The 24721-nt window shown below is 42.4% G+C and overlaps 1 protein-coding gene across 6 annotated transcripts in view; it reads left to right on the forward strand.

The window, feature by feature from the left end:
- Positions 1–24721, forward strand: part of MYO1B (myosin IB) — a 179790-nt gene that overhangs the window by 138230 nt on the left and 16839 nt on the right. Inside the window, exons 14-25 of one of the 6 annotated variants that reach the window (XM_044241189.1) lie at positions 761–766; positions 2915–3019; positions 5633–5695; positions 9145–9345; positions 10502–10728; positions 13367–13567; positions 15066–15159; positions 15991–16140; positions 19089–19157; positions 20855–20941; positions 21229–21315; positions 23115–23201. In XM_044241189.1, coding sequence (XP_044097124.1) covers positions 761–766; positions 2915–3019; positions 5633–5695; positions 9145–9345; positions 10502–10728; positions 13367–13567; positions 15066–15159; positions 15991–16140; positions 19089–19157; positions 20855–20941; positions 21229–21315; positions 23115–23201 — 1377 coding nt within the window. The remainder of the gene's footprint in view (positions 1–760; positions 767–2914; positions 3020–5632; positions 5696–9144; positions 9346–10501; positions 10729–13366; positions 13568–15065; positions 15160–15990; positions 16141–19088; positions 19158–20854; positions 20942–21228; positions 21316–23114; positions 23202–24721) is intronic. The other 5 variants (XM_044241190.1, XM_044241188.1, XM_044241192.1 and 2 more) reach the window with 5 other exon arrangements.

Below are 24721 nucleotides of genomic sequence, written 5' to 3' on the forward strand. Positions count from 1 at the left end.
GACCCTGAGAAGCGGGGCTGCCTTCACGGGTGGCAGTGGTGCTTGCTCTGGTGATTCCTGACATGCTTTGCGGGCTGCAAGGTGTGTTTGCAGTTGATGCGGAGATATTTCCAAGGGGAGGTCAGCCGGTTTCTGCCTTGATGATTGTGCTATTCTGTATCTTGTTGCTGTTCTTTAGACAGCTGGGTGAGGTAGGAGAGGCATGTTTTTTTCTTAGGCCATCTCTGGAACGTTCTCTCCTTAACCACATGGTTTATGTTTGGAAGCAGACCTTGCAGGGACATCACCGGGTGGGTTGCCGTGGTGAGAAAGAGGAGGTGCTTTTGGATTTTGCAGGATCTCTTCACTCTTTTTGTGACCTACCAGTTACCTCTGTCTCTGACCCTTGGGGGGGTTGTCATTTACGTTTTCCTAAAAATTTAGAATTAGAAGTGTTAGGTATGGAAGCCTTGGGACGTCACGTGAGTTCATATGAGGTATGATTTGAATCAAACTGTTTCCATCCTGCATAGCTCCCACCTAGCGGAATGACAGTTCAGAAACCGCGTGTATGTATCGGCAGCCTGTTTTGTTTTGTGTTTTTTTTTTTAAGATTGGACATGTGTCTTGATTTCAAGTTTTATGCCAATAGAAACATAGCCTGATGGTAAAATCTATAATTTGCACCAGTGAATAACCATCAATAAGCATTTACTTTTAGAGGTTTATTGCAAATTAAGAACTGACTGCATTTTGTGTAATCTGTCCCTTTTTGCGCCAGAATGCAGTAAGTATGAAGTGTTTGCAGTGACAGTCTCCTGCATGCGCCTGTGTTAACGGCTTCTCCAGCTGTGTGGATTTTGCAGTAAATGGCCATTGATTAACTGTGCAGATGCGGAATAGAGAGTTCATACAGGAACTTTTTCATGTGGAGGGGAAATCTCGTTTGGGTCTGACTTACCCCTGAAGCTGTGTTGTCGTTGTGAAGCTTTGCCTCTGATTTCTAACCCGCTTGTGTGCATTTCACAGTCATGTTGCAAAGCGCACCTCCAGCAGCTTAGAGCCGTGTCACGTGTCCAAGGACACTGTTCTCCTCGTGCCTCTCGTCATTAGTTACCATTTGAAGATTTAGCATAATTTTGTTTAAATAGCTCCATGAACATAGGCTTATTAAATAACAGAAGGGATTTTAACTGTTAAATAAACCATCAAAACTTTAATTTTATTTATAAGTTTATTTTGGAGTAGTAATATTATCAGGAACACCAGACTTCCTTGTAGAGAAATGGCCTTCTGATCAGAATCGTAATAAGGCATCTAGGCTAGATGGACATCAGCTTCTAATCAACATGGTTAAGCTCTAAAGATTGGAGCACATAGGTTTTTAAACTTTATATGAAAATGAGTACTGGGGAATGCCCTTTGTGTCTCAGACTGTTGGTTGAAAGTATTGAAAATAAATGTGTTCTTAGTAAAAACCTTCATGATTAAAAACAAAAAAACAGAAAACAAAACTCTTTGACCAGACTTCACATTAGAAGATTAGCCAGTGACGGTGTGTACCTGTCATTCATGGCTTAGAGTTAAAAGTTCTCCCTGATTAATGAGTTCATCATTGGTGATAGGAAACCCGTAGCTGAATTCCAGGAAAGAATGTAGTCAGATGCTGCATCGTAAGTCTCATTTTAAAATTTGTCCTACATAGGAGCAAAGTTGATTTTGAAAGTTCAGCTTTCAAAAAGCTCTGTGACTTTTTTGCTTCTCCATTTATGGAGAGATTGGAAGGCCAGTTGCTCTGTGTATTCAGGAGAAACCGCAAGCTTCAGTTTCCCACTGGGATGCTCATGGTTCATTAGGGCCAGGACTGACTGGCTGCCTCGGTAGGAGGAAGTCAGGTTTATCAGTGGTGGGATTGTGTGTCCCTTGCTTCCATGGCCAGCATCTCCGCTCCACAAAGACAGATGATAGACGTGAAAATAACGTGTCTTACCGCCAGATCTGCCTCTTCCGGGATGGTGTGGCTCCTGGTGGCATGTACTCCTTCAACAGACATGCAGTTTTTTTCCCTTCGGTATGTGTGGTGACACATGAAGCTCTATGGGTGGCCTAGAGAGGACTCAGGTATGGCTCTTCCCTCAGAGCTGGTGGGAGTAACTCCAGTAGGAAGGAGAAGCTCCTGAGGACCAGACAAGTGATAAATACGGGAACCTTCTGAGAAGAGTTGCTCACTAGGGAAATGATTTTGATGTGCTGATTCCCTTGAATCTCTGTTTTTTAGGCACTTTGCTGTTTATTCACCCACAAGTCACGTGGAGAACTTGCTAGGTGCACCGTGCTGTACGGGGCACGGGCTTCCACCGGTGTGCAGAAGAGGCCCGTGGTCAGCCCTTGCCCGTCTAGGGAGACAGGACGGAAACTAATCAGTGTAACCGTATACCTCGGCCCACACGCATGTACACTTAGTGTGATTTTTAGAAAGTGCTGGTGTCTCAGAGTCAAAATGAGGTTGCAGACCCTGGCTGGGAGAGCAAAAGGTCAGGTCAGGAAGACTCTCTCGAGCTGCAGAGTTTCACCTGAGAATGGCAGATTGCGAACTTGGGTGACAGAGATTATAAATCTCATTGTACCTTTTCGGATCCTTTAGGGGAAACTGTTTTTTATTTTTTAACTGTGTGTGGGGTGCTTCTCTGTCAGCTAAAAATCTTCATGTTTCCCAACACTGCATAACTTGTATGTACTTCATTCACCCACCTGACTCATGAGCCATTTCTCGAGTGCCTGCAGCGTGCACGCCCGTGTGTGCTGGGCCTCGGTGAAACCTGCGAGACGACGTGTGTGTGTGTGTGTTTCTTGTGGACTGAGACGCTTGGGTGTCACTGCCGTGGGAGAGCTGACGGCACGGTTTGTGAGGCCGCCTTCGTTTTTCTCCCCGTAGGACAACAGCTTCGAGCAGTTCATCATCAATTACTGTAACGAGAAGCTGCAGCAGATCTTCATCGAACTGACCCTGAAAGAAGAGCAGGAGGAGTACGTACGGGAGGTAATGTCGCCAGACATTTTTTTTTAAAGTTCCTTTTTTACTCATCATACAAATTGTGAATTCAGAAGTCGATATAAACAGGATTCTAAAATCAGATTTATCTAAGTTTAATCATGTTGTATCTTTTACAAGTTCGTTTGTTACAACATCTAAGCTAACTGGGATTATCTTTGCTGCTCTGCTGCTTATGCCTAGAACAGTGCCTGGCACGCAGTAGGTTCTCAGTAAGTATCCATTGACTGGCTTGAGTCTTAGTGGATTGTAAAGCAATGATATAAAATAATAGCATGTTAAAAAAAAGAAAATGAGTCAGAAGAATAAGCCAGCAGCAGTGGTATATCCATACCAGGGCCCACCACTCAGCGATTAAAAAGGAACAATCGCCATTTGCAACAACATGGTTAGACCTCGAGGGTTTTACACTAAGTGAAATAAGGCAGACTGAGAAGACTAATATCATGTGATTTCACTCATGTGGAATCTAAAACACAAAACAAGATGAATGCACAAAAGGCAGAATCAGACCCATAAACACAGGGAACAGACTGATGGTTGCCAGAGAGAAGCGGCCTAGAGAATGGGCAAACGGGTGAAGGAGAATGAGAGCTACAGGCTTCCGGTTATGGAATGAGCCGGGCACAGGAGTGGAGGGCGCAGCACAGGGAATCCCGTCAGTGGGACAGTAAGCGTGTCGCATGGTGACAGACGGGAGCTGCCCTTGTGGGCACAGCGTACGGTTCGGAGAAGTTGAATCACTGCGCTGTACCCCTGAGAACATGACACTGTGTTTCAGCTATACTCGAAAGAAGATTTTTTTTAAACCAATAAATACTTGATCAAGGGCTTATCTGAAGAGTATTAATCTTGGTTACTCCAGAATAAAACATATTACAAATGAAAGAAGAAAATAAAATAGTCCACTGTTCAAGAAGAAAAAAGGAGCAAGCAGTTGGTAAGCACAGTAAGGTGAAAGACTCCCAGACGCAGTGTGCTGACTGAAGGAAGCCGGTCCGCAAGTCCGCATGCTACAGGGTTCCACGGTACATTGTTCGAGAAGAGGCAGGCGGCAGAGACAGAATGGGTCGTGGCCCAGTGTTGGGAGTCGTGAAGAAAGTATGACTGCACAGGGGCAGCATGAGGGGGTTTTGGAGGCTGGCTGTGGTGGTTACGGGACACGATGCTTTTGCCCAAACTTAGGAGAACTATACACCCAAAAAGTCAGTGTCACTCTGTATAAATTTGAAAGTATTTGAAGACTTTGTTCGATCTTAAAAAGCATTGATTTTTAAAATTTTATAATAAAAACAGGTAATATTTGTTGAGTCCTTACTATATTGCCAGGTGTTGTACTAGTGCTTTGTATGGATTCTCTCACTTAATGTAATTTGAAAATAATCACAAGTAATGTTTATAAAGTTTTGTCCTTAATTATAAAACCATATGTGGTTTTTACCCTTTCATTTTTTAAATAATGTTTGAGTATAAAATTATTTCAAACAAAGGGAGGAATTATTGTATTGTTTCTATATTAGATTTTTGTTTCATTTGCTTTAATATTTTAATAATGGTATTGCCTATTTTTCTTTATTTTCTATAGTGTTATAAATCATTGAAGACACCAAATCCTGTTTTTATTTATTTATTTATTTTTGCTTCAGTACAGAATTTTCTAATGTGATTGTTATCCTCAGTGTCTTAATAAAATAACCCATGTACTCGAAAGCTAGATCATAAATACTTCATCGTTCTTTTAGAATGATCACCGTGCTTTAGAAACATTTCATACTTGGCTGGCACCTTTTTTAACGTAAACATCCCAAAAGCCAGATTCATTCTCTTCCTGTCTTCTCATCATAAAGAGATTGCCCAAACTTTGATCTGTAACTTAAAACAGTTGGTACAGATTGTCTAAAACACATCTAATAGTATATAGGAAGATTCCTTAGCTTGCTGTATGAATTAAATTCCCCTTGGAAGAAAAATAAATGTTTACACTTAAGGACAGTGTGTAAGTAGACGCAGTGTGATGACAGCCTTGCACATTCGGCTTTGTAACTAGCATCAGAAGCAGTGGGTCGATTTTCGTGTCTGTCTTTACGTTGGAAATATTTTGTCTTAGCACTGGGATATTTTTACATTTGAAATAGTCAACTGCCCTGCAACATGGGCTTGACTCTAAAATTTATTTTTTTCCTTGTGATTACAAATTAAGAACAGAAAAAATGTGGGCCTTGGATTCCTGGGATCAAGTTCTGACTTACTTCCTTATAAACATTGTAAATATACACAAAGTAATATTGACCCAAGGGCCTGTTGAGTAAATGTTTGGCGCGGGGCCGACGAAGTGCATGGGAAATTGCCACAGATGGAGAGTGGAATGGAAGGCGGCCTCAGAGCAGGTCAAGGGCACGCACTTCAGTCACACCATGTCAGTGGTAGACCGCTAAAGTCAAGGACGTTTTGGGAACCGGAAGAGGACATGTCGCAGCACTGATTTTTACAAAGGAAGTATTCAGAGAGGACGTGAAGCGTGCGGAATGGCGCAGTGGCTGTTTTATTGGTGGTGGCATGTGGTCTCATACGGAATCTGATTTGTTCTCTTTTGTCTCTCAGGGCATAGAATGGACACACATTGACTACTTCAATAATGCTATCATTTGCGATCTCATAGAAAATGTGAGTATTGGGTACAGTTTCCTAAAAAATTGCTTAATAATAATTTCCCACTTAAAATGGTCTCAACAGCCTTCAGTGTTAGGCTGTAGCATTTTTGCTATTTTGACACTTTTTGTTACCAAACTGGAGTTCTGGAGACGGTATTGTAGCCATCAGAGACCAGACACAGTTCTACAGCACACACATAGACAGCTGCATGTTTTGATGCTTGGCTGGGGTTTCTGGTGCTCAGCCCGTGGCCATATCACAGAGCCCATGCCGGGCATTCAGAGGCCAGGCCCTCGGCCACTCTGTTCTCGCTGCGTGTGGCGGCCTAGGTCCAGCCTGTGGCTCCTGGGAGTATGAGCACTGGTCAGCAGAGGCTCAGAAGAAACGTCTTTGCCAAAGCAGATAGCCATTTCGTTTCTAAAATTCCATTAACCTCCTAATACACTGTTCAGTGGTTACTAACAAAAAGACAATCATCGCTGAGGATGTGGAAGAAAAGGAACCTTTGTGCATGATGGGTGGGAGTGTAGATTAGTGCAGCCATAATAGAAGGCAGCATGGAGATTCCTCAAAAAATTAAAAACAGAGCTGTTGTGTTACCCAGCAGTTCCACTTCTGGGTATATGTATGCAAAGGAAACAGAATCAGGGTCTTGAAAAGATATCTTTACTCCCATGTTAATTGCAGCATTAGTCGCAATATTCAAGATACGGAAACAACCTGTCCGTCTTGGATGAATGGATAAAGAAGTTGTGGTGTATATATACAATGGATATTATCCAGTCATAAGAAGGAAGGAAATCCTGCCATTTGTGACAAAACAGATGGACCTTGAGGGCATTACGCTAAGTGAAATAACTTAGGCAGAGAGAGACAGATGCCTCGTGATATCACTTATATGTGGAAGCTAAAAAAGCCAAAGAAACAATAGAATGGTGGTTGCTAGGGGTTTGGGTGGGGGTTGGGAGAGGTCATTCAAAGGGTCGTTACAAGATGAAGGAGTTGTAGAGATTTAATGTATAGCTTGGTGATTTCAGTTAACAGTGCCGTATTATATATTTGAAAATAGGAGAAAAGGTCTTAAATGTTCTCATTGCAAAAAGAAGTGGTAACCGTGTGACATGGTAGAGGTGTTGACTAGGGCTATGTATGGCAGTAATCATTTTGCAATAGACAAGTGTATCCTTGTACACCTTAAAATTCCACAGTCTTCTATGTCATTTGTATCTTAGTAAAGCTAGAAAACATTTTTAAAATAAGTAAATAAAGAAAAACAAACATGCTCTTCAAGTTAAGGTAAAGGAGGATAAAGGGACGTGCTCTTCCTGTTACACGTTCTTCAAGTTAACAAAAAACATGTTCTCAGAGTTAAGATAAGGAGGTAAAGGGTCAGTCATGGGAGCTGAGCTAAGTGGGACCCCAGCAGTGGCTCCAGTATAGACCCAGCCTTGGTTCAGACAACTGTGTGGGGGATGTGTGTGTGTGAGTGACTGTGTGTGTGTGTGTGTGTGTGTGTGTGTGTGTGTGTGTGTGACTTTGCAGGTGTGTGTGTGTGTGTGTGTGTGTGTGTGTGACTTTGCAGGTGGCCAAGGGCCATGGGAATTTTCAGGTGACCAGCTACATCTGTATATATGTGAAAAGGCTTAAAGTTTGATAAATTACTAGATAAATCTTAGATTCCAAAAGGTTACTAAATATTTTGTTTTTACATAGTAGTCTGTAGTTTATTATAAATTGAATTGGTTGCAGGAAGATTGATCTGTATGTGAAAACCTGGAAACCCTTTTTTAATGTTTAAGATTACTCACACTTTTGGCTTCAATATCAAAGTTATTGAAACTTATTTTAAACAATGAGTAGACTTTATTGTCCTACAGTCTTTTTAGCTGTCAGTGGTAGTGTTTGTTAGTGCTGAAATAGAATCACAGGCCCTACGTGTCCGGCAAGTCACTTTCTGTTCATCTGTAACAAGACCCTTCGGATGATGTAAGCAGCTGGTGTCTCTTCCCTCAGTTCTTAAGATATTCCTGAAACTGTACCTAGAGTTAAGTAGAACATTAGATCGAATATTCTGAAGTATGACTGTTTTTCTATTAATAAATAAACTTTGTTCTGAAATATTTGAACAATGTTGGAAGGTAAATGCTAACTTTCCACCTAAAGCAATTCAAAACTCTAATCTAATATGCAGGAAAAAATCAGTGAATTTACTGAAAATTTTTTCCTTGTAGTTTGTGACTCAAGTAATTTGCTGTGAGAACTTTAACTTTCAGAAGTCCCAACTTCTTTTTCCTTCATAAATATAACATTGAACTTAATTGTTTCCTTTCAAGAAGGAAAAACAGAGAGAACCATGATAATACACTTCATTTAACTAGATGATCTCAGCCCCAAATCCCCTTGCATCCATGACTGAAGAAACTCAGGTTCACGTGGGAGCCTGGGTACATAAAGGACGTGTTTCCTTCCAACTTTACCTAACAATGATGTTTACTCTGGGGCTCTCGTGAACACACTTGATTCCTGAGTCCGCACTTCCCCTGGGGTTTTGTGTGGAATGAGCAAATGCTGGTCAGAGGATGTCACGGCCTTGTGAGGAGAAGGGGAAAGGAACCGGGAGCTTTGGCCTGGTGGAAGTGGGTGGGGTTGGTGGTGGGTAGAGTGGATTGTTCTCTTTGGAATGGAGACGTATGGGCCCCATAGGGGCCATCAGGGGAACCGCAGGCTTAATTTAGCAAAGTAGAAGATTCCGGATTTTTTATTCCGTTTAGCTGGGCTGACTGCTCTTGGGATAAATATGATTCTCACTTGTGTTCAACATTCGTTTCGAAATTTTATGTGGAAGAATTTTATTCTAAACAGATATTCTTGAAACAGCTCGATCGCCATGATTCCGAATCACATCTTTTTTTTTTTTTTTTCTTTTTTTTAACACTAGAAAATAAACTATTTTGAATACAGGAACAATCTGAAAACATCTGAAACCAATTTCCTTCTCAAGCTATGATTCCAGTAATGGCCTTAGAAGACTGTGCTTTGTGATTTATGACCACATGTCATAGACATTGCATTGTCACCTTTGGTTTCTGACGTTTAGATTTGGGTTTGAGTGTGTTTGGAATATGAGGTCTGATATGCCTTTTTTGAACAATGTGAATTTCAGTCATCAGCCCGCCGAGGTAGCTGAGGTGACTTCCAAGTCCCGTTCTGTGGGGGCCGAGTGGGGGAGGGAGACTGACAGTGACCCCTCCTCCCCCCAGCAGGCATGCACACCTGGGACCGCGGAAGGGGGTCGGCTTTTGTGGCTTTTTGTGACTGGTTTTGATTCTCTGCTTTTTGTTGTAACTGAGCAGAATTTTCTGGTGACTAAGTTAATTGTGTTTGACGGTGTTAATTAGGAATAATTATTTAAACAATACAGTGAGGAAGGAAGGAAACCCTTTGTACTTCCTTTCTCTCAGAACACAAACGGGATCCTGGCCATGCTGGATGAGGAGTGCCTGAGACCTGGCACAGTCACCGACGAGACCTTCTTGGAGAAGCTCAACCAAGTCTGCGCCACCCACCAGCACTTTGAAAGCAGGATGAGCAAGAGCTCCAGGTTTCTCAACGACACATCCCTGCCCCACAGCTGTTTCAGAATTCAGCACTACGCTGGCAAGGTGCGGGGGAGCCGCGGGCACCCAGCGGGCCTGCAGTCCTGCCCTTGAGGAGGCCGTGCCTCAGGGGTGGCGTTTGGACCAGGGCCAGCTTGTGAGGATGAGTTGCTGAAATCACAGAATCAGTAATTGTCCAATAGAAATAGAATCTGGATCACGCTGAGCCTAATCCTACCTGAGAGCTGAAAGGGAAACCCAGTGCACTTAATAAAAGAGTGAGAATGTATCTTAAAAATCAATTTTATTGTTTCCAGGCTCTCCGTTATCCTATAAAAATAGATCTGTTGACACAAATAAAAGGAGATTTGCTAGTAAAAATCAGGAGTCACTAAAGACTGACAGTAAGATTTTACAAGCACAGATCACTTAGCAAAAACTGAATTCTTAGATTGAGATTTTGGAACAACGGTGGGGAAAATAACTACTTTTAAAAAAAAAAACTTACTAATTTGCTTAATATTTGAGGAGATTAATTTTATGTCACCTGAGATCTATAAAGATAAAACCAGTTTTGACAAGAGCTTGATTTTTAGAGTCGTCAAAGAGTATCAGTTGAGGTTGATGCCTCCTTTCTTTTACGTAAGGTTGCAAATGCCAAAGAGAAAGACATTCTTAATTATATATTTAGTAAAAATTAAGTATATAATACCTGAATTTCTGTTAATTTCAAAAAGTTGAAACTTGGTACTTCTATATTTTTTTCCTTAGCTTATGTTATTAAAAGATACTTTTCTGGTCAGTTTATCTGCCCGCTTATGATGTCTGAAAATATCAGTGCCATCTCTTTTCTTCTGTCTTCTTTTCAGCAGACTAGAATTGGTACCTGTGAACTAAAAAAAAAAAGAAAAGAAAGAAAGAAAAGTAAAACCTCAAAAATGTGCTCCAACACCAAAAAAGCATAAAATCCTTTGAAAATGTTATGATAGTATTTTTGGAGTTTATTCTTGCAAATCCTGAAGCATAATAGAATTTATTTTGAACTCTTCTGTGATTTAGACAGATGGAATTTAAACTTGGAGACTAATTCCGTATTAGGAGTGTGACTGCTGTGCGGGGTTGTGGGGTGGCTTGATGGAGAAAGAAGAGGCTGCGTTGTGGATCGTCATGGAATATTTCCAGGGTTGTGTGATGCATCAGCTGTTTTGTGTGCTGCTCACAGGTGCTGTACCAGGTGGAAGGATTTGTTGACAAGAACAATGATCTTCTCTATCGAGACCTGTCCCAAGCCATGTGGAAGGCTGGCCACACCCTCATCAAGTCTTTGTTCCCTGAAGGGAACCCCGCCAAGATCAACCTGAAAAGGCCTCCCACAGCAGGCTCTCAGTTCAAGGCGTCTGTGGCCACACTGATGAAAAACCTCCAGACCAAGAACCCCAACTACATTAGGTATTTCTGGCGCATGAAATTCTTTGACAGGTTCATTGGGAAGGTCCATTCAAGGAAGACCATTTCCCTGTTGGCCTAAATCTGAGTATAGCCCCCATGGAGAATAACCCAAGTTCTTCCCATTGGGTAATGTGGTCTCTTGGGTTTGCTTAAAAATACTCCAGTGCCCCTCCCACCCCTTCAAGCAAAGAATTTTAAAACGGAGTGGGGGTGTGAAATTGCATTGTTGGCACATAGGGTTTTTCACTTTTTCTATCTTTGTTTCATGCCATGTTCAGAAATATAAGCATTTTTCTGGTAAAGGTTTTGCAGAAAACTCTTCTATGGGACTCATCTTGTTACATCAACTTAGAGTACAGCATTAAAGCAAGTGGGGCTTTAGTTACAACTTTGGTGTTAGATAATACGTCTTTCTTCCCTGCGAGACTTTACAGATTTGGAGAAAGGAATGACTCCCAAAACAATCTAAAATTTTTCAAAGCAACAGAAAGAATTCCTTCAGAAGCATCTGGTCTTTTTTCCCCTGTTTCCAGGTACCTTAAATCTCAAGATTCAGTAAAGACCAATGAGGATTGGAGTTTTCAGTGTGTGTATTTGGTGAACTAGATAACGGGGAATGTGTGTCTAACAGGTCAGGTTTCCTATAACGCACACCCACCCACACACCCCTTCCATAACTGTCTTTGGAAATACAGTTGTGAGGAGCCTTATGGGAAGAACATTTTTTTGTGGTTTGTTCACTTAATGTTTATATTAGTAACGAATATAAACAGTCAAAACCCCCTGGTTTGGGGTGCCTGGGTGGCTCAGTGGGTTAAAGCCTCTGCCTTCAGCTCAGGTCATGATCTCAGGGTCCTGGGATCGAGTCCCACATCAGGCTCTCTGCTTGGCAGGGAGCCTGCTTCCTCCTCTCTCTCTGCCTGCCTCTCTGCCTACTTGTGATCTCTGTCTGTCAAATAAATAAATAAAATCTTTAAAAAAAAAAAAAATACCCCTGGTTTGATTGCAGTCGGGTTGGAACATACAGTAGGTAAAGATCCTACCTTCAAAAAAGAAAAGAAAAAAAAAAAAAAAACAGGAAACTTTTTGTGGTCAGTTGCTTTTGTTATTCTCAATTAAGTGGACTTTTAAAAAGTTTTCATTTAATAACAATTTATATGATGTGATATGTGTAGATCCTAGGTGAGCAGCTCAGTTATTTTTTCACCATTTTATTCACTTGACAACCACCAGCGCTGGTCAACTAAGGAACATTTTATCACCTCACAATGTTCCTTCATTCACCTTGTGAATATATTATATTTTTTTCTAAAGTCTTTGTAGTTTCAGATTTCATATTAAGGTCCATATTTTTCCATGTAGATATCCTGTTGCTCTGGCACCATATATTGAAAAGAAAAAAGATCTTTTTTTATTCAGTTATCTCGATGCCTTTATTGAAAATCAGTTGGACACACGTGTAACTGTCCAGGTCTCAACTCACTAGGCTGACCCACTGATCCAGCTGTCTATTTTTAAGCCAAAGGGTAGGCATTATTTTTGTAAATGTGAAAGGAGAACCATAAAAACACCAGTCAAACTAGGTAAGACTTAACTGTTCACATATTACATGTGTGTAGGATTTATTTAATACTTGTAGGTAGGCAGATTTAACCATAAATGTTTAACAGTGTATTAATTAAGATACAGAGATTGCACCCCTAAGATCCAGACATAACAATGGCTTCCACAAGACTTGCCTCTTTCTTATGTAACTTCTGAGTATAAGGCCTTCAGGGCCAATCCAGCATCTTCTCCTGCTTTGTGGCTCTGTGGTTCGCAGGTTTTCCCCTCATCCATATTGTCAAGGATGGCTTTCTACTATGGCTCTACATTACCAGCCAGCAGTTAGTAGGAGAAGAACAAGGGGAGTACAAGTCCCTTCTTTTTAAGGGACACACTGAGAAGTACCATATATTCATTCTGTTGTGATCCTAGTGGCCAGACTTCGGATCACATGGCCACACCTATTTGCAAAGGAGCTAGGAAATGTAGTCATTCCTTGGGCAGCAAACCGTCCTGGTAGAAAGGAGGGAGATACGGGGCAATAGGGAGACAGCAGTGTCTTTAATAGTTTCATTGAGTTATTTCGTACAGTACAGCAAAGTATATGAATCTTAATTTTGTACAGCTTGTTGAAGCTTTATGTATGTATACACCTGTGCAACCCCATCCAGACCAAGATATAAAACATTTCCATCATCCCCAAAGGTTCCTTTGTGTCCCTTCTCTGTCCCACGTGTACCTCTCCCCAGAGGCAACAACATACCAATTTCTAACTATAGATTTTTCTTGAACTTCATATAAATGGAACTTAAAAATACATACTTTTATGTCAGACTTACTTCAAACAACAAAATGTCAGTGATATTCATCCATGTTTTTATTGGATATATTAGTATATTCTTTCTTAACTGACACGTGTGTCATACTCATTTTCAGGTTTCTGTAAAATGGTTTAAAATAATTTCAAAAGATGTGACTAGGTGTCCCAAGAAGAATAAATAATTATTACAAAATAATTATATACTCTACTTTGTAAAACAGAGATCTATCCACAAGAGACAGAGTTGAAAACCTAAAATCTCTAATTTTTTAGGTGCATCAAACCAAATGATAAAAAAGCAGCACACATCTTCAGCGAGGCTCTGGTATGTCATCAGATCAGGTACCTGGGTCTTTTGGAGAACGTCCGAGTGAGAAGGGCAGGCTACGCCTTCAGGCAGGCCTATGAACCGTGCCTAGAAAGATACAAAATGCTTTGTAAACAAACGTGGCCTCACTGGAAAGGACCAGCAAGGTAAGAAATTCACTGATCACATTTAATAATGAAGTTTTAAAGCATGCAGATCCCATGCTATTTTCCTCACATGCTGTTAGTAGAACAGAATTCTCCACAAGTCGGATGCATCTTCTGTGCTGGGCACTCTTCCATCAGGGTATCATTTTGTGCTAATGCTTGATTGATTATAGAGGCCTCGATTGTAAGTTCCAAACAGGGCTTATCAGATCCACATTTGTAACTTGGACTTTTAAAAATTTTCAAGACTGACAGCGAGTGGGGGTGTGGGTGTTGTTCTTTGCCTGGGTCTGCGCCAACTAAAGAAACAGATGCAGGAACAGGGAGGACTCAGAGCCAGTGTTATTGCTGATAAAGCTGGAGAATCGGACAGAGTCCGGATCCGGCCGTTTTCAGCCCATCTTCCCCGAATCGTACTCTGCCATCTAGTCCCAGATAGAGCGCGGGACTGCTGCAGGGCCTGCGCGTGGAGCCGCCCCTGTGAGCTCTCCACATGCAGAGAGAACGCGCATGCCACTGGAGGGCTGCTGCAGAAGACAAGGCAGGCTTTGGCTGTCCGGTTCCGCTCTCACCAGTCCGAGAAGCTGGCCCTTCTCTGCAGGTGGTAGAGGCTCTCCTGACGAGCACAGGAAGGCCAGCATGTCCGCTTTACAGGCCTTTGCAGGAACTAGGGATTTGTTCTCACTGTCTTGCTATTGCCTCCACATTCTCACTGGACCTGTCCTGGAAGGGGAGCATTGATAGTGTTAGACACTCAGCCTGCATTACAAGGAGGTGAACTCCAGATATCTGATACGGTCTCTGATGCACGGTTCAATACCCAGATAATGTCAGATCTGGGTGCTGTTCTGCTGCTAATTGCCAGGGTATTATGGTCCGTATTTACCGTATAATACACAGAACATGTCTTTACTCCCTGCCTGGCACCTAGTCCATAAATTGGTGGGTTGAAGTTTGGCTAAAGATTGGTGTTGAAAGCGGGGTCCAGGTTGGAGAAATCCGAGCCCAGTTCAGGCCTTGCTCCCATCACATATGGCGTCTGCTTCATCACATCCTGTTGATCTGGCCTTTAGCATTATCTCTTGGGCTCTGCTGTGCTGTGAGGCACGAACGAGCACAATATTGAAAATATTTTCAAGAATTAACTGAATAGGTTCAAAATGGATGTGAATTTCTTGTACCCCTCTTGGTTCTGGTTGGTGCTTTGTCATGGGTATATTTGATACAAAGATTGCCTCTGCTAATGAAATCAAGATACTGGCTTTAATACCATATTTTCTTAGACTACATAGTTCTGAACCCAAATTTATTCTTTTAGCATTACTGGATTCGGTTTAATTTGTGGAGTTCAGTCTGAAGAATCTTTGACAAAAGTCTGCCTACTGAAAGAGCTTGGAAATCAAGCTATTTTTTTATGCTGCTGAGAACCCAATACCATGATTAAAGATAACCTCTTTTTGTAACTCAGAAAGCTCACTGCTTTTATTTATTTTTATAGGGCTGGTGTGGAGGTTCTGTTTAATGAATTAGAGATTCCTGTGGAAGAATATTCCTTTGGTAGATCAAAGATATTCATCCGGAACCCAAGAACAGTATGTAACCAAAAGCTTGAGCCTCTGAACTTTTAATCATATAGGCAAGTCCTTAGAGGATATTTAACTTCATTACATCACCCAGGATGCAGCCAGGAGAGCACATTCTTGTTCTTACTGCAGACATCCAGGAAGATGAGAGAGTAGGGGACAGGAGAAGAAAGTGTGTATTTTTTATGAAACATCAGAATCTTTGAACTGATAGATTGTACAACACTATTAAAGGAATGGTGCTATAATCTCCCTAATTCATAGGAATTGGGGTAAGTTCAGTCTATATTTATTATAGCTGAATTATGCAGTAATTTTGGGAAACACAACCCTATTCGAAGTACATGTAGACATTCCTATTGAAAACATTTTTAAGGGCACTTAAAGTTCTACGTAGGAACTACAAGGGAATGTTTCTCATAAATGAATATAGACTGGCATGAAGTATAATTAATGCAGCAGTGTCTTTGGTAATTTGGAAATTTGAAGACTCTGGAAAATGAATTATTCAAGAGAGAAGCATTTTCAGCATCTCCGTACCCTCAGTAGTTGTATCCCCATGAGAGTGTGAAGGTAAATGCGGGCTTCCAGTGCAGCCCTTCTCTGATTTGTCATAAATTCTGCGTCATCCTGTTGTAAATAGTGGATCTTGTATGATTTCGTCAAAATCAGTATTCTTAGGGTTATTGTTACTTTCATCTGTAATTAAGACAGTTACTCATCTTTTTTCTCAATGTGCCTAACTTAGCATCATGACTTTTTTCCTCCTGGGGATGTCTTTCATGCATGTTATGAAGTTTTGGTAGACTTTTGATACATCCATCTGTCGTTTCTTATTAGTTATTCAAACTAGAAGACCTGAGAAAGCAGCGTCTTGAGGACTTGGCCACTCTCATTCAGAAAATTTATCGGGGGTGGAAATGCCGCACACACTTCCTACTAATGAGAAAAAGCCAAATCGTGATAGCCGCCTGGTACAGGAGATACGCGGTAAGAGCCTCCGACCTTTTTAAATCTGTAATAATGATGCTCATTTGCAAATGTTTGTTATATACTTAACTGTATGTGTCATATTTACGTATTCAGTTTCCCCAGCAACCTCATGGAACAAGTGCTCTTGTGGCACCTTTGTTAAAGACAAGGGAACTGAGGCATTAGTCATTAAGGAACTTGCGCGTGGTCACACAGCCACTAAGTGGCAGAGATGAGGTTTGCACCCAGGACAACTTGAAAGCTCGGGTTTAGTGTGTCACGACGCTGCCTTTCACTGCTACAGTTACCTGTCGTGGGAGACTGAAATCTTGAAATTGCTCATCAGATTGGAAGGGGCAGTGTCATTTAACTCTCTTCAGACGGTAGGGTCACTCTTCTAGAATAATTGGCTGTTCTCCATGTATTGTAGCCGTACTGAAAATGGCTTCATTCCAGAAAACTGATGCCACGTTTGAGTAGAATTCTGGGTTTGGTGAGAGAGTTGGGTTTCCTTTAGTCCTCAGAAAGCTAGCATACTAAGTAGGGGAAAGACTCAAAAATTAAGTGTGTTTACTTAATGGACATGGAATTTCTTTTTGGGATTTTCTTTCTCACTTGATTATAGATGTCTCACTGAAAGAGTACATGTTTGATGGAGGCCTGGAGGTTTGCCTTAAGGCTGGGTTGAACCAAGGCTGTGTTCTCACAAATGAATTTTAGAGATAAAAGCACTAATCCCAAATGTTTTCTCATTCTACACATTTGCTCTAGAGAGTGAGTTGGAAGACGAATGGAATTTACTGTCAGATCTCCCTTAGGGTTTTCTGTTTTTCTCCTACAGAAATGTCTTACTAGGAGGCAGTGTATAACCAGGACATAGTGTTGCTGACCTAGTCTCATGTCGTACATCTTAGCATTACATGTCCAATTTTGAGGAATTAAGGAGCTACTTAAATGATTAAGCCAAAGGAAAAAAATTGCTTGATCTTTAAGAGAGTATCTTTAAAACTGCTTCCTCTAGTTGAATGGGTGCGACCACTAGCATGGGCATGGTTGTATGAACCTGTCCAGCACGATGGTAGATGCATTCCTTGTGTTCTGCAGAGGACAGTTGTCACCACCCTGGGCTGTGGTGGGTTCACTTCTGTGCACATAACAATGGCACGTTGTGTGCCAGAATGGCATTTCTGCAGATTCATAATGCTCTATTTTGTATTTGCCAGAAAAAGGGGGATCGAGAAATCGCCAGTCCTCAAGGACCCTTTGTATCATTCATTTTGAGATCATTAAGAAAATCCAAGTTTGGAAGTGTAGTGAATTCCTCTGTATCTTGAATCCTACCAACGTTTTTGCAATACCTGCTCTGCGGGGCTCTAGGGAGAGCACCATGAGCAAAACAGCCTCATTCCTGACCTAGGGATGCTCTCTAGTGAGGCACAATATGGGTATAAACAAGTAAATAATCAGAACAATTGCAGGTTGTAGTCAGTGCTAGGAAGGAAACAAGAATACTGAGATAAAGAAGAGCAGGGAGTTAGGATATAAATTTAGACAGCATGGTCAAGGCAGACCTCTGGAAGGGGGCATTTCATCAGAAGGCTGAAAAGAAACAGACAAGGCAACAAACCAAGAGTGGGTGCCATGAGCACCTTCCCTCCCTGTCTAGAGCTGTTGGATCTCCAGACGATGAAAAGAGCCACCACGTTAACGTATCATTAAATCAGAGTGGTGAGAGCTACGAGGACTATTGATTTGAAGAATAAAAACAAATGATAGCCTAACTTTCAGAGAAAATATTAATTTTATTACATTTGCTTCAGAATTTGAGCTATGTTATCCAAGCCAGTGATTAGACTCAGTATTTTTCCTCAACCAGATAACTCAAACATCTTCTCCATGCCTATTTTCATCATTTGTTGATTATTTTAAAATCCATTTTCTGTTTAATGCATCTATGAGATGAGTTTTTTGTTTGTTTGTTTGTGTTTTTTTATGAGATGAGTTTTAAAGTGAGATAGAGTTATTTTCAAGCCATTTAGGAATTTCAGAAGAGAACAGTGAGGTACTAAGTAGGTGTCAGAAGTGATAGTCAGAGATGGTGGGTATAGTTTGTTCTGCAACACAGAATATTCCTCCATGAGGAATCTGGGAGGTTTTCCAGCTCCTCATTTGACAGATGAGGAAATAGAGACCCAGAGAAGTTGGTGACTTGTCCAAGGTCTTTTTCTCTGGCATTCTCCTGCTTTGCTGCTCATGTGTTAAGATCACCCTGTGTCCTCTGAGCTTCCCAAATATAGTCTAGAGTGCTGAAGGGCATGTCTCCCCCGCCATTTCCAAAGTGAAAGAGGCACAGGATGACATCAGTACATCGTAAAGCTGTGAAATTTTGCCCCAGATGCCCACGTGCCAGTGACTATTCCGCATGAAATCTAGGCAAAGCTCATGTTTCTGGCAGTGGGATTGCAGTGGCCTCCACTCTCTGAGGCATCAGCCCTAGAAGTAAAAAGGGCCCCCCGAGGCACTGACACTGCCATGCCAGCATTTGACCTGAGGCCTTCCTGCTGGAGGCTCGCTGGGTTTGCTGTGCCCCTCCACCGGAGGCAGCTGTGGCTGTATCTGAACCTGGTTGGGGCTCACTCGACTCTCCCAGGAGACATTCTCTTTCACGTTGCTGACTGGTGTCCGCAGCACATCCCTGAGTGCAGGGGCGGAGTCAGATTCACATTTCTGTTTTCACAGTTCCGTTAAAGTGATGATCACTGAATTACATGTAGCATCCTTACAGCGTTCTCTGGATTAACTGTAATTATTTTGGGTCATTTGATATTTGGATTTCTTTACATATTGGTTCCCAGAAGAAACATGGAGATCAAGGGTTAATTGCACTAAGTGAGCAAGTCCTTGCAGGTGTGTGTATTACAGATATGTACATAGAGCCGCTAATATCTTTCCCCTTTATCCCACAGCAACAAAAGAGGTATCAACAGATCAAGAGTTCTACCTTGGTAATTCAGTCTTATATCCGCGGTTGGAAGGTAAGTTTAAGAGAAGTGAGCCTTGTTTATTTGGGGTTTTCATGTTCTTCACAAAGGATGATGTCTTCAAGGTCACCCTGCAGGGGAGAGCTCCTCGTCTCCTGCCTACCCTGTAAACAGTCAGATAGAAAGAATAAATATTATGGGCGACACGGGAGCCCTTGTGACCATGTCTTGACTGCGTCCTTCCAACTGGCTCTCTTTTCAAGAGCTTTGTTCTCAGAGCAGGAAGTCCTTGAAATAATACTGTACATGATTTCAGTATCCTCTTGCCCCTGTTTGCAAGGGAAATGTAGCCCGGAGGGATGTCACGCACCCTGTTGCCTCTGCACCTGTGTGTCCTGCTGGACCTCAGCGCCCCCAGCCCGCTCCTTCCATAACTTCCTAGTGACCGTCTTATGGACTGCCCCATAATGATCAAAACATCCTGAGCCCTGGCCATTCTAATGGGGAGCACAGTGCACCCATCACCTAGCTCCAGGTCCTTCCTGCAAGCTTGGTTCAGAGGTCAGCAAACTGCAGCCCTTGGACCAAATCAAGCCTATGCCTGTTTTTGTGCAAAGAATGGCTTCTATATTTTTAAAGCATTGGCATTGTTTAAAACAATAGCAAAAAAAGAACCATCTCATGACTTGTTAAAAATTATATGGGGTACAAATTTCGTATAAATATATATACAAATATAAATACAAAGTTCATGAAATAAAGTTTTATTGTTACAAAACGTTGCTTATTTATTTACATCTCATGGGTGGCTACTTTAGCACTGTTACGTTACGTCAGAATTGAATAGTTGTGATAGAGAATATAAAACCTGTGAAGCCAGAAACACTGACCATCTGGCTTTCTACAGAAAGTTGACTGACCCTTGCTCTAGGTCAAAGATACTGCACGGCCTGTCCTGACCACTTTCCTGTTGGGATATTCCGTGGAGTGAGCTGGGTCCAGAGGGCCTGTTCTAAGGTGGTTCCCAGGCCCAGAGCCCCTTCAGAGGGTAGAGCCCTGGGCCAGGACTCCGTAGCATCTGCTGACCTTTGTGGAGGCCTGTGGGACACTTTGGTAGTTGTCCCACAGCAAATGCCAAAATACAAATCCAAGCGCACAGAGGAAGGGAAGTTCCTCCCACCAGTTCTGTGACCCCATGGGGCCATGACTAGAGACTCGAGACTTTCAGAGTCCGCCTCCAAACCGCGTTCTCTCCGGCCCCCACAAAGTCCATTTCTGGCAACTGCTAGGAAGAAGCCATTGGTTTTGGACCAGTGAGATTATTTTAGCAAGATTTTGAACATCTCTTTTGAATAAAAAGCACGAGTCACAGTTGCCGTCTACAGAACAATAATAAAATGATGGATTTTGACGGCTCACTAGAGATCTCAGACCCGTTCTGAGAGCCGTTCCTTCCATCCGACGCACGGGCTTCTGCTGCTTGTGCTCACGTTTTCTTCCTGTCACCGTCAAGGCGCAGGAGCTGCCGTCTCGGTGTGAGCGGGGGTTCTGCCGCCGAGCTCGAGGACGTCTTCATTTTCCGCCTTCTCCGCATCCAGGGAGGCCCAGTCACTGAGTTTCTCCTCTTCCTCTCTTTAAGCTCTAGAGTTTTCCCTTGAGAAGGATACGATGACTGGCTCTTGAGGTATTGTTCCCAGTGACTAGGGAATTGCTGGTGTTAACTCTGTCTTCCCGGGGCTTCCTCCCCTTAGGCCCGGAAGATCCTGCGGGAGCTGAAGCACCGGAAGCGCTGCGAGGAGGCGGCCACCACCATCGCGGCCTACTGGCACGGCACCCAGGTGGGCCGCACGCCGCCCCGGGAAGGCAGTGGGTCGGGAGGAGTGAGCGGGGCCGCGGACCCTCTCTCGGGGGCCGGAAATGCTTCACTGGCTTGAGCTACTGAGCACGCCTTCTCCTGTCTGTGTCTCCGATGTTGTGGTGTGGGGTGGTGGCACACGCTTTCGCGTTAACTGCGTGACGGTGACCGATGGTGGCCGGTGTCTTTCTTCCGCCTTCCCCTTTGGGAACCAGCAGTAACCTTTCTTGCCTTAAACTGTTCTGTAACTCCTTTCCAAATGCATCACAGGCGCGAAGGGAACTGAGCCGGCTGAAGGAGGAGGCTAGGAATAAACATGCTATTGCAGTGATTTGGGCTTACTGGCTTGGATCTAAGGTACTTGACTCGCACATCCTGTTCCTCGTCCCGGAATCCGCCGTAGGTCGGATCTCTAGCCTGTCGGGCCGAACAACTCCAGCTAATGGGCTCGCCCTGGTGCATGTCCCAGCGGCCGGATCTAATACACCTGGATGCGGGTGTGTCCGTGCTGCCCGCAAGGGTCCCTAAGCATGTCTAGGCCAGCAAGACTAATGATTTGCTAATGAGGCACTAATGTAGCTGCTCTTTAAAAAAAAAAACACGCACACACACAAAATAACTCTCAAGTAACATGCATGTTTAGTTTTGTTTTTTTCTCGTCCCCCTTCCCTCCCTCCAACCCCACAACGTACAGGGACAGTTTCCCTGAGTTGTTTTTGTTTGGTAGGGGGTGGGGGAGCATGTTGGGAATATTCAGGCCTGGGCTTCAGTTGGTCTTTTGCAACACGATGATAATAGGACCGCCTTTACTGCATGCCTTAAAACATATTAATCCGTGAATGAAATTGTGTTGTAGGCAGCCATTGATTATTATAAGCGAAATGTTGTATGTGCAAAGAATGATCACTTGTGATTTAACAGAAAGCTGTGTTCATGCAAAGCTAGCTGTAATTGCCCCCAAAGAATCCCAGGAATTTCAGCATCAGCTGTTTGTGTTCAGAAACAAAGGCCTCCTGAAATACCCTCACTAATCCCCAGGCAGAGTCGTGGGCTCTGTGAACATTTCACATACCCCAAGGGACGAGGCTTTGAGATGTTTTTGTTACTTAGGAAATCAAAGGTCATCCCTGCTAAAAATGTGTATTCCAGTTAGAAACATAAATATCAATAGAGTCCTATGTTTTTAAATGTACCTTGTCAGCATTAGAAGCCCATCTTATGAGAAAATTCTGTTTGCCTGTATAAAGATTCTAATTTGCCCAAAGCAGTCACCAGACTTGTTGTTCATTTGTGTTTTCCCTTGAAAAATCTGTGCCGAACAGACAAGTTCCTTTAGGAAGTGAAGGGAAATGTCCTAGGAGAGGCAGAGGGATGCTTCGACAGTCATCCCTGGGTTTTCCCGCTGCCTGAGCTCATTTCCCAGTCAGTACTACCGTGTAATGAAAAATCACTGCTTGTTTCATCTTTTACAGTAAAACACCCTAGTCTGACTCTCCCCTAAGATTGATTTTTAGACCTAGAAGTCGTTTCACTTTTATCATCTGTGTATTTCACTGTTTGGGGCCTCGAGCTCACACTGAATTTCGATCAGGGCTACGTCGGATTTTCTAACAGGAAAGGATTTTGAGTTTTATTTTTTTGTTTGAACTTCAGAGAAAACAACCCATCTTCCTTCCATTTTCCAAACAGTTGTTCGCAAGAGCTGTCTTTTTATACATCCGAATGAATGAACACAGAAATTCCTAGGTCCTCAGCCCCGTGTACTGGTAGCAGAGGGAAATCTGCTGAAGGCATGAGCTGCCACTCACAGTTTGAAGGCTTGGAGAAGGGAAAGAGAGGGAGGGAAGTGGGAGAAGGAGAGAGAACAGGGAAGGAGGAAGGGAAAAAAAAATGGAAGTAGGTGGGGCAGAAGTGAGCTAACCTTGGGTACCACACAGATCGCCTTCCTCTGGGACAGAGGCTCCGTGCACTAAAGTCAAGGGACTGCACTGGTCTTGTGCTGATTCTTTGGGTTTAAATGATTATGCCCAATTCCTCTATTATTCTGAAATCCTCATTCATAAATTGGCTCTTCTGTTTGGTGGGGTGTCTTTTTCTGGTCATTTGTGCTGTCTGCATTGGGCTGTCTCTTTTATTTACCATCTAAAACGTTCTAGGCTCGAAGGGAGTTGAAACGCTTGAAGGAGGAGGCTAGGCGTAAGCATGCAGTCGCTGTCATTTGGGCTTACTGGCTTGGACTGAAGGTACTTCCCCACCCCTTCTTTCTGCCCACGGTGAACTTGATGAAGCCTAGCACTTACTAACCCCGAGAAAACAATCGATACGCTTGCTTATGGTCTGCACAGTCTTTTACAATGTCATCTTGCCTAATTGCGTTTCTTTTTGAGAACAAACCTGTGCACTAATATTTGCTGATTTTATTGTGGCTTATTTCTTTAAACAATAGGTTTACAGTCGTAGTTAGCCCTGTAGCGTATTTTATCTAAGAAGACACTTTGTTATCCAAGTTCTGTTTAATGTTCTCTTTATGAGGATGAAGTTTGTGGTTTTTTTGTTTTGTTTTGTTTTTAATGCACGAGACACAGTTACAGTAGTGGAGCCGAAAGCTGACCCATGGCCTGCAGTGGCCATCTGGGGGATCTCGGGCTCTGTTGGCCCCTGTCCGCCTGTTCTGCTCCAGTGACAGCTCCTGGAGCAGAGCTTTCTGCAAAGTGCCTGCCATTCTCATCGTTCAGGGTAGAACCCAAAGGATTTTGCATAAAAGTATGGATTCAGACAAATAAGACTGGCAGTGGGTCATTCAGATTAAAGAGAACTTCAGGTTCAAATGCCATTTAATTAAGGGCAGGGTTCATTTCAGAGAGTGCATGTAAGTAAATACAACCGAGCCCCAGCCAACCCTGAGAGCAGCTCCGAGGCAGTGTCAATAAAGATTGTGTCTTCCTTGTATTCAGTAACTCATTGCCATGGGGCGCCACCCCTGTTGTCTTTGGGGGATAATTAGGCCCCTTTTTGACATTATTCCTCTTTATTATTTTTGCTGTAATAGTAAAACAGTTCATCTTCTGCAGATGGAAATGCCGTCCAGGAAACTATTGGCTCCGAATCTTAACAGCATTAGCAGTATCTGTACATTCTGCTTTTGAATAATCTGCGTTTTCCCCTAGAAGTTGAGCCTATAAACTCTTCGTAAATTAACCTTTCTGATGATACTGAATACTCATCAAATAATTTTTAAAGTAATTAAGAAGAATGTAAGGTGTTCTATTTCAAGAATTGTGAACAAGTTCTAACTACTTTTTTTAAAGGATCTTATTTCCCGTTTTATTCACTTGTTCTAATTTGCATTCTGATTTTCATAAAAAGAAGGAACAAAACATTGAGTCAGGATTTTTATTCTGTGTAATGATTTCTGCCAGCAACACCACACTCATCTTTAGTTTTCTGGGTTTAACTAACTGCACACAGCAGCTTCAGAAATACTTTTATATTAGGGGTTTCTATTAGCAACCTGGACATCAAATTCAGTGTGTAGGTGAATTGTAGGTTTGAGTTGGAGGTAACTGGGCTTCCTCTAGAGGTAACTCTTTTTTTCCACCAGTTTCCCATAGAACAGAACTATTTTAATATGTTACCATTGTTATGAAATAAGATGGAACTTCTTTCAAGTCCAAGAATGTAATCATTTTGTGCTTTTTTTTTTTCTTTTAAAGAATGATGTTGATAAGAGAGGTAGTTTTGTTTTTTAAGTGGTTAAGTTCCT

This window comes from Neovison vison, chromosome 3, assembly GCF_020171115.1.
Source record: "Neovison vison isolate M4711 chromosome 3, ASM_NN_V1, whole genome shotgun sequence".
Lineage (NCBI taxonomy): Eukaryota > Metazoa > Chordata > Mammalia > Carnivora > Mustelidae > Neogale > Neogale vison.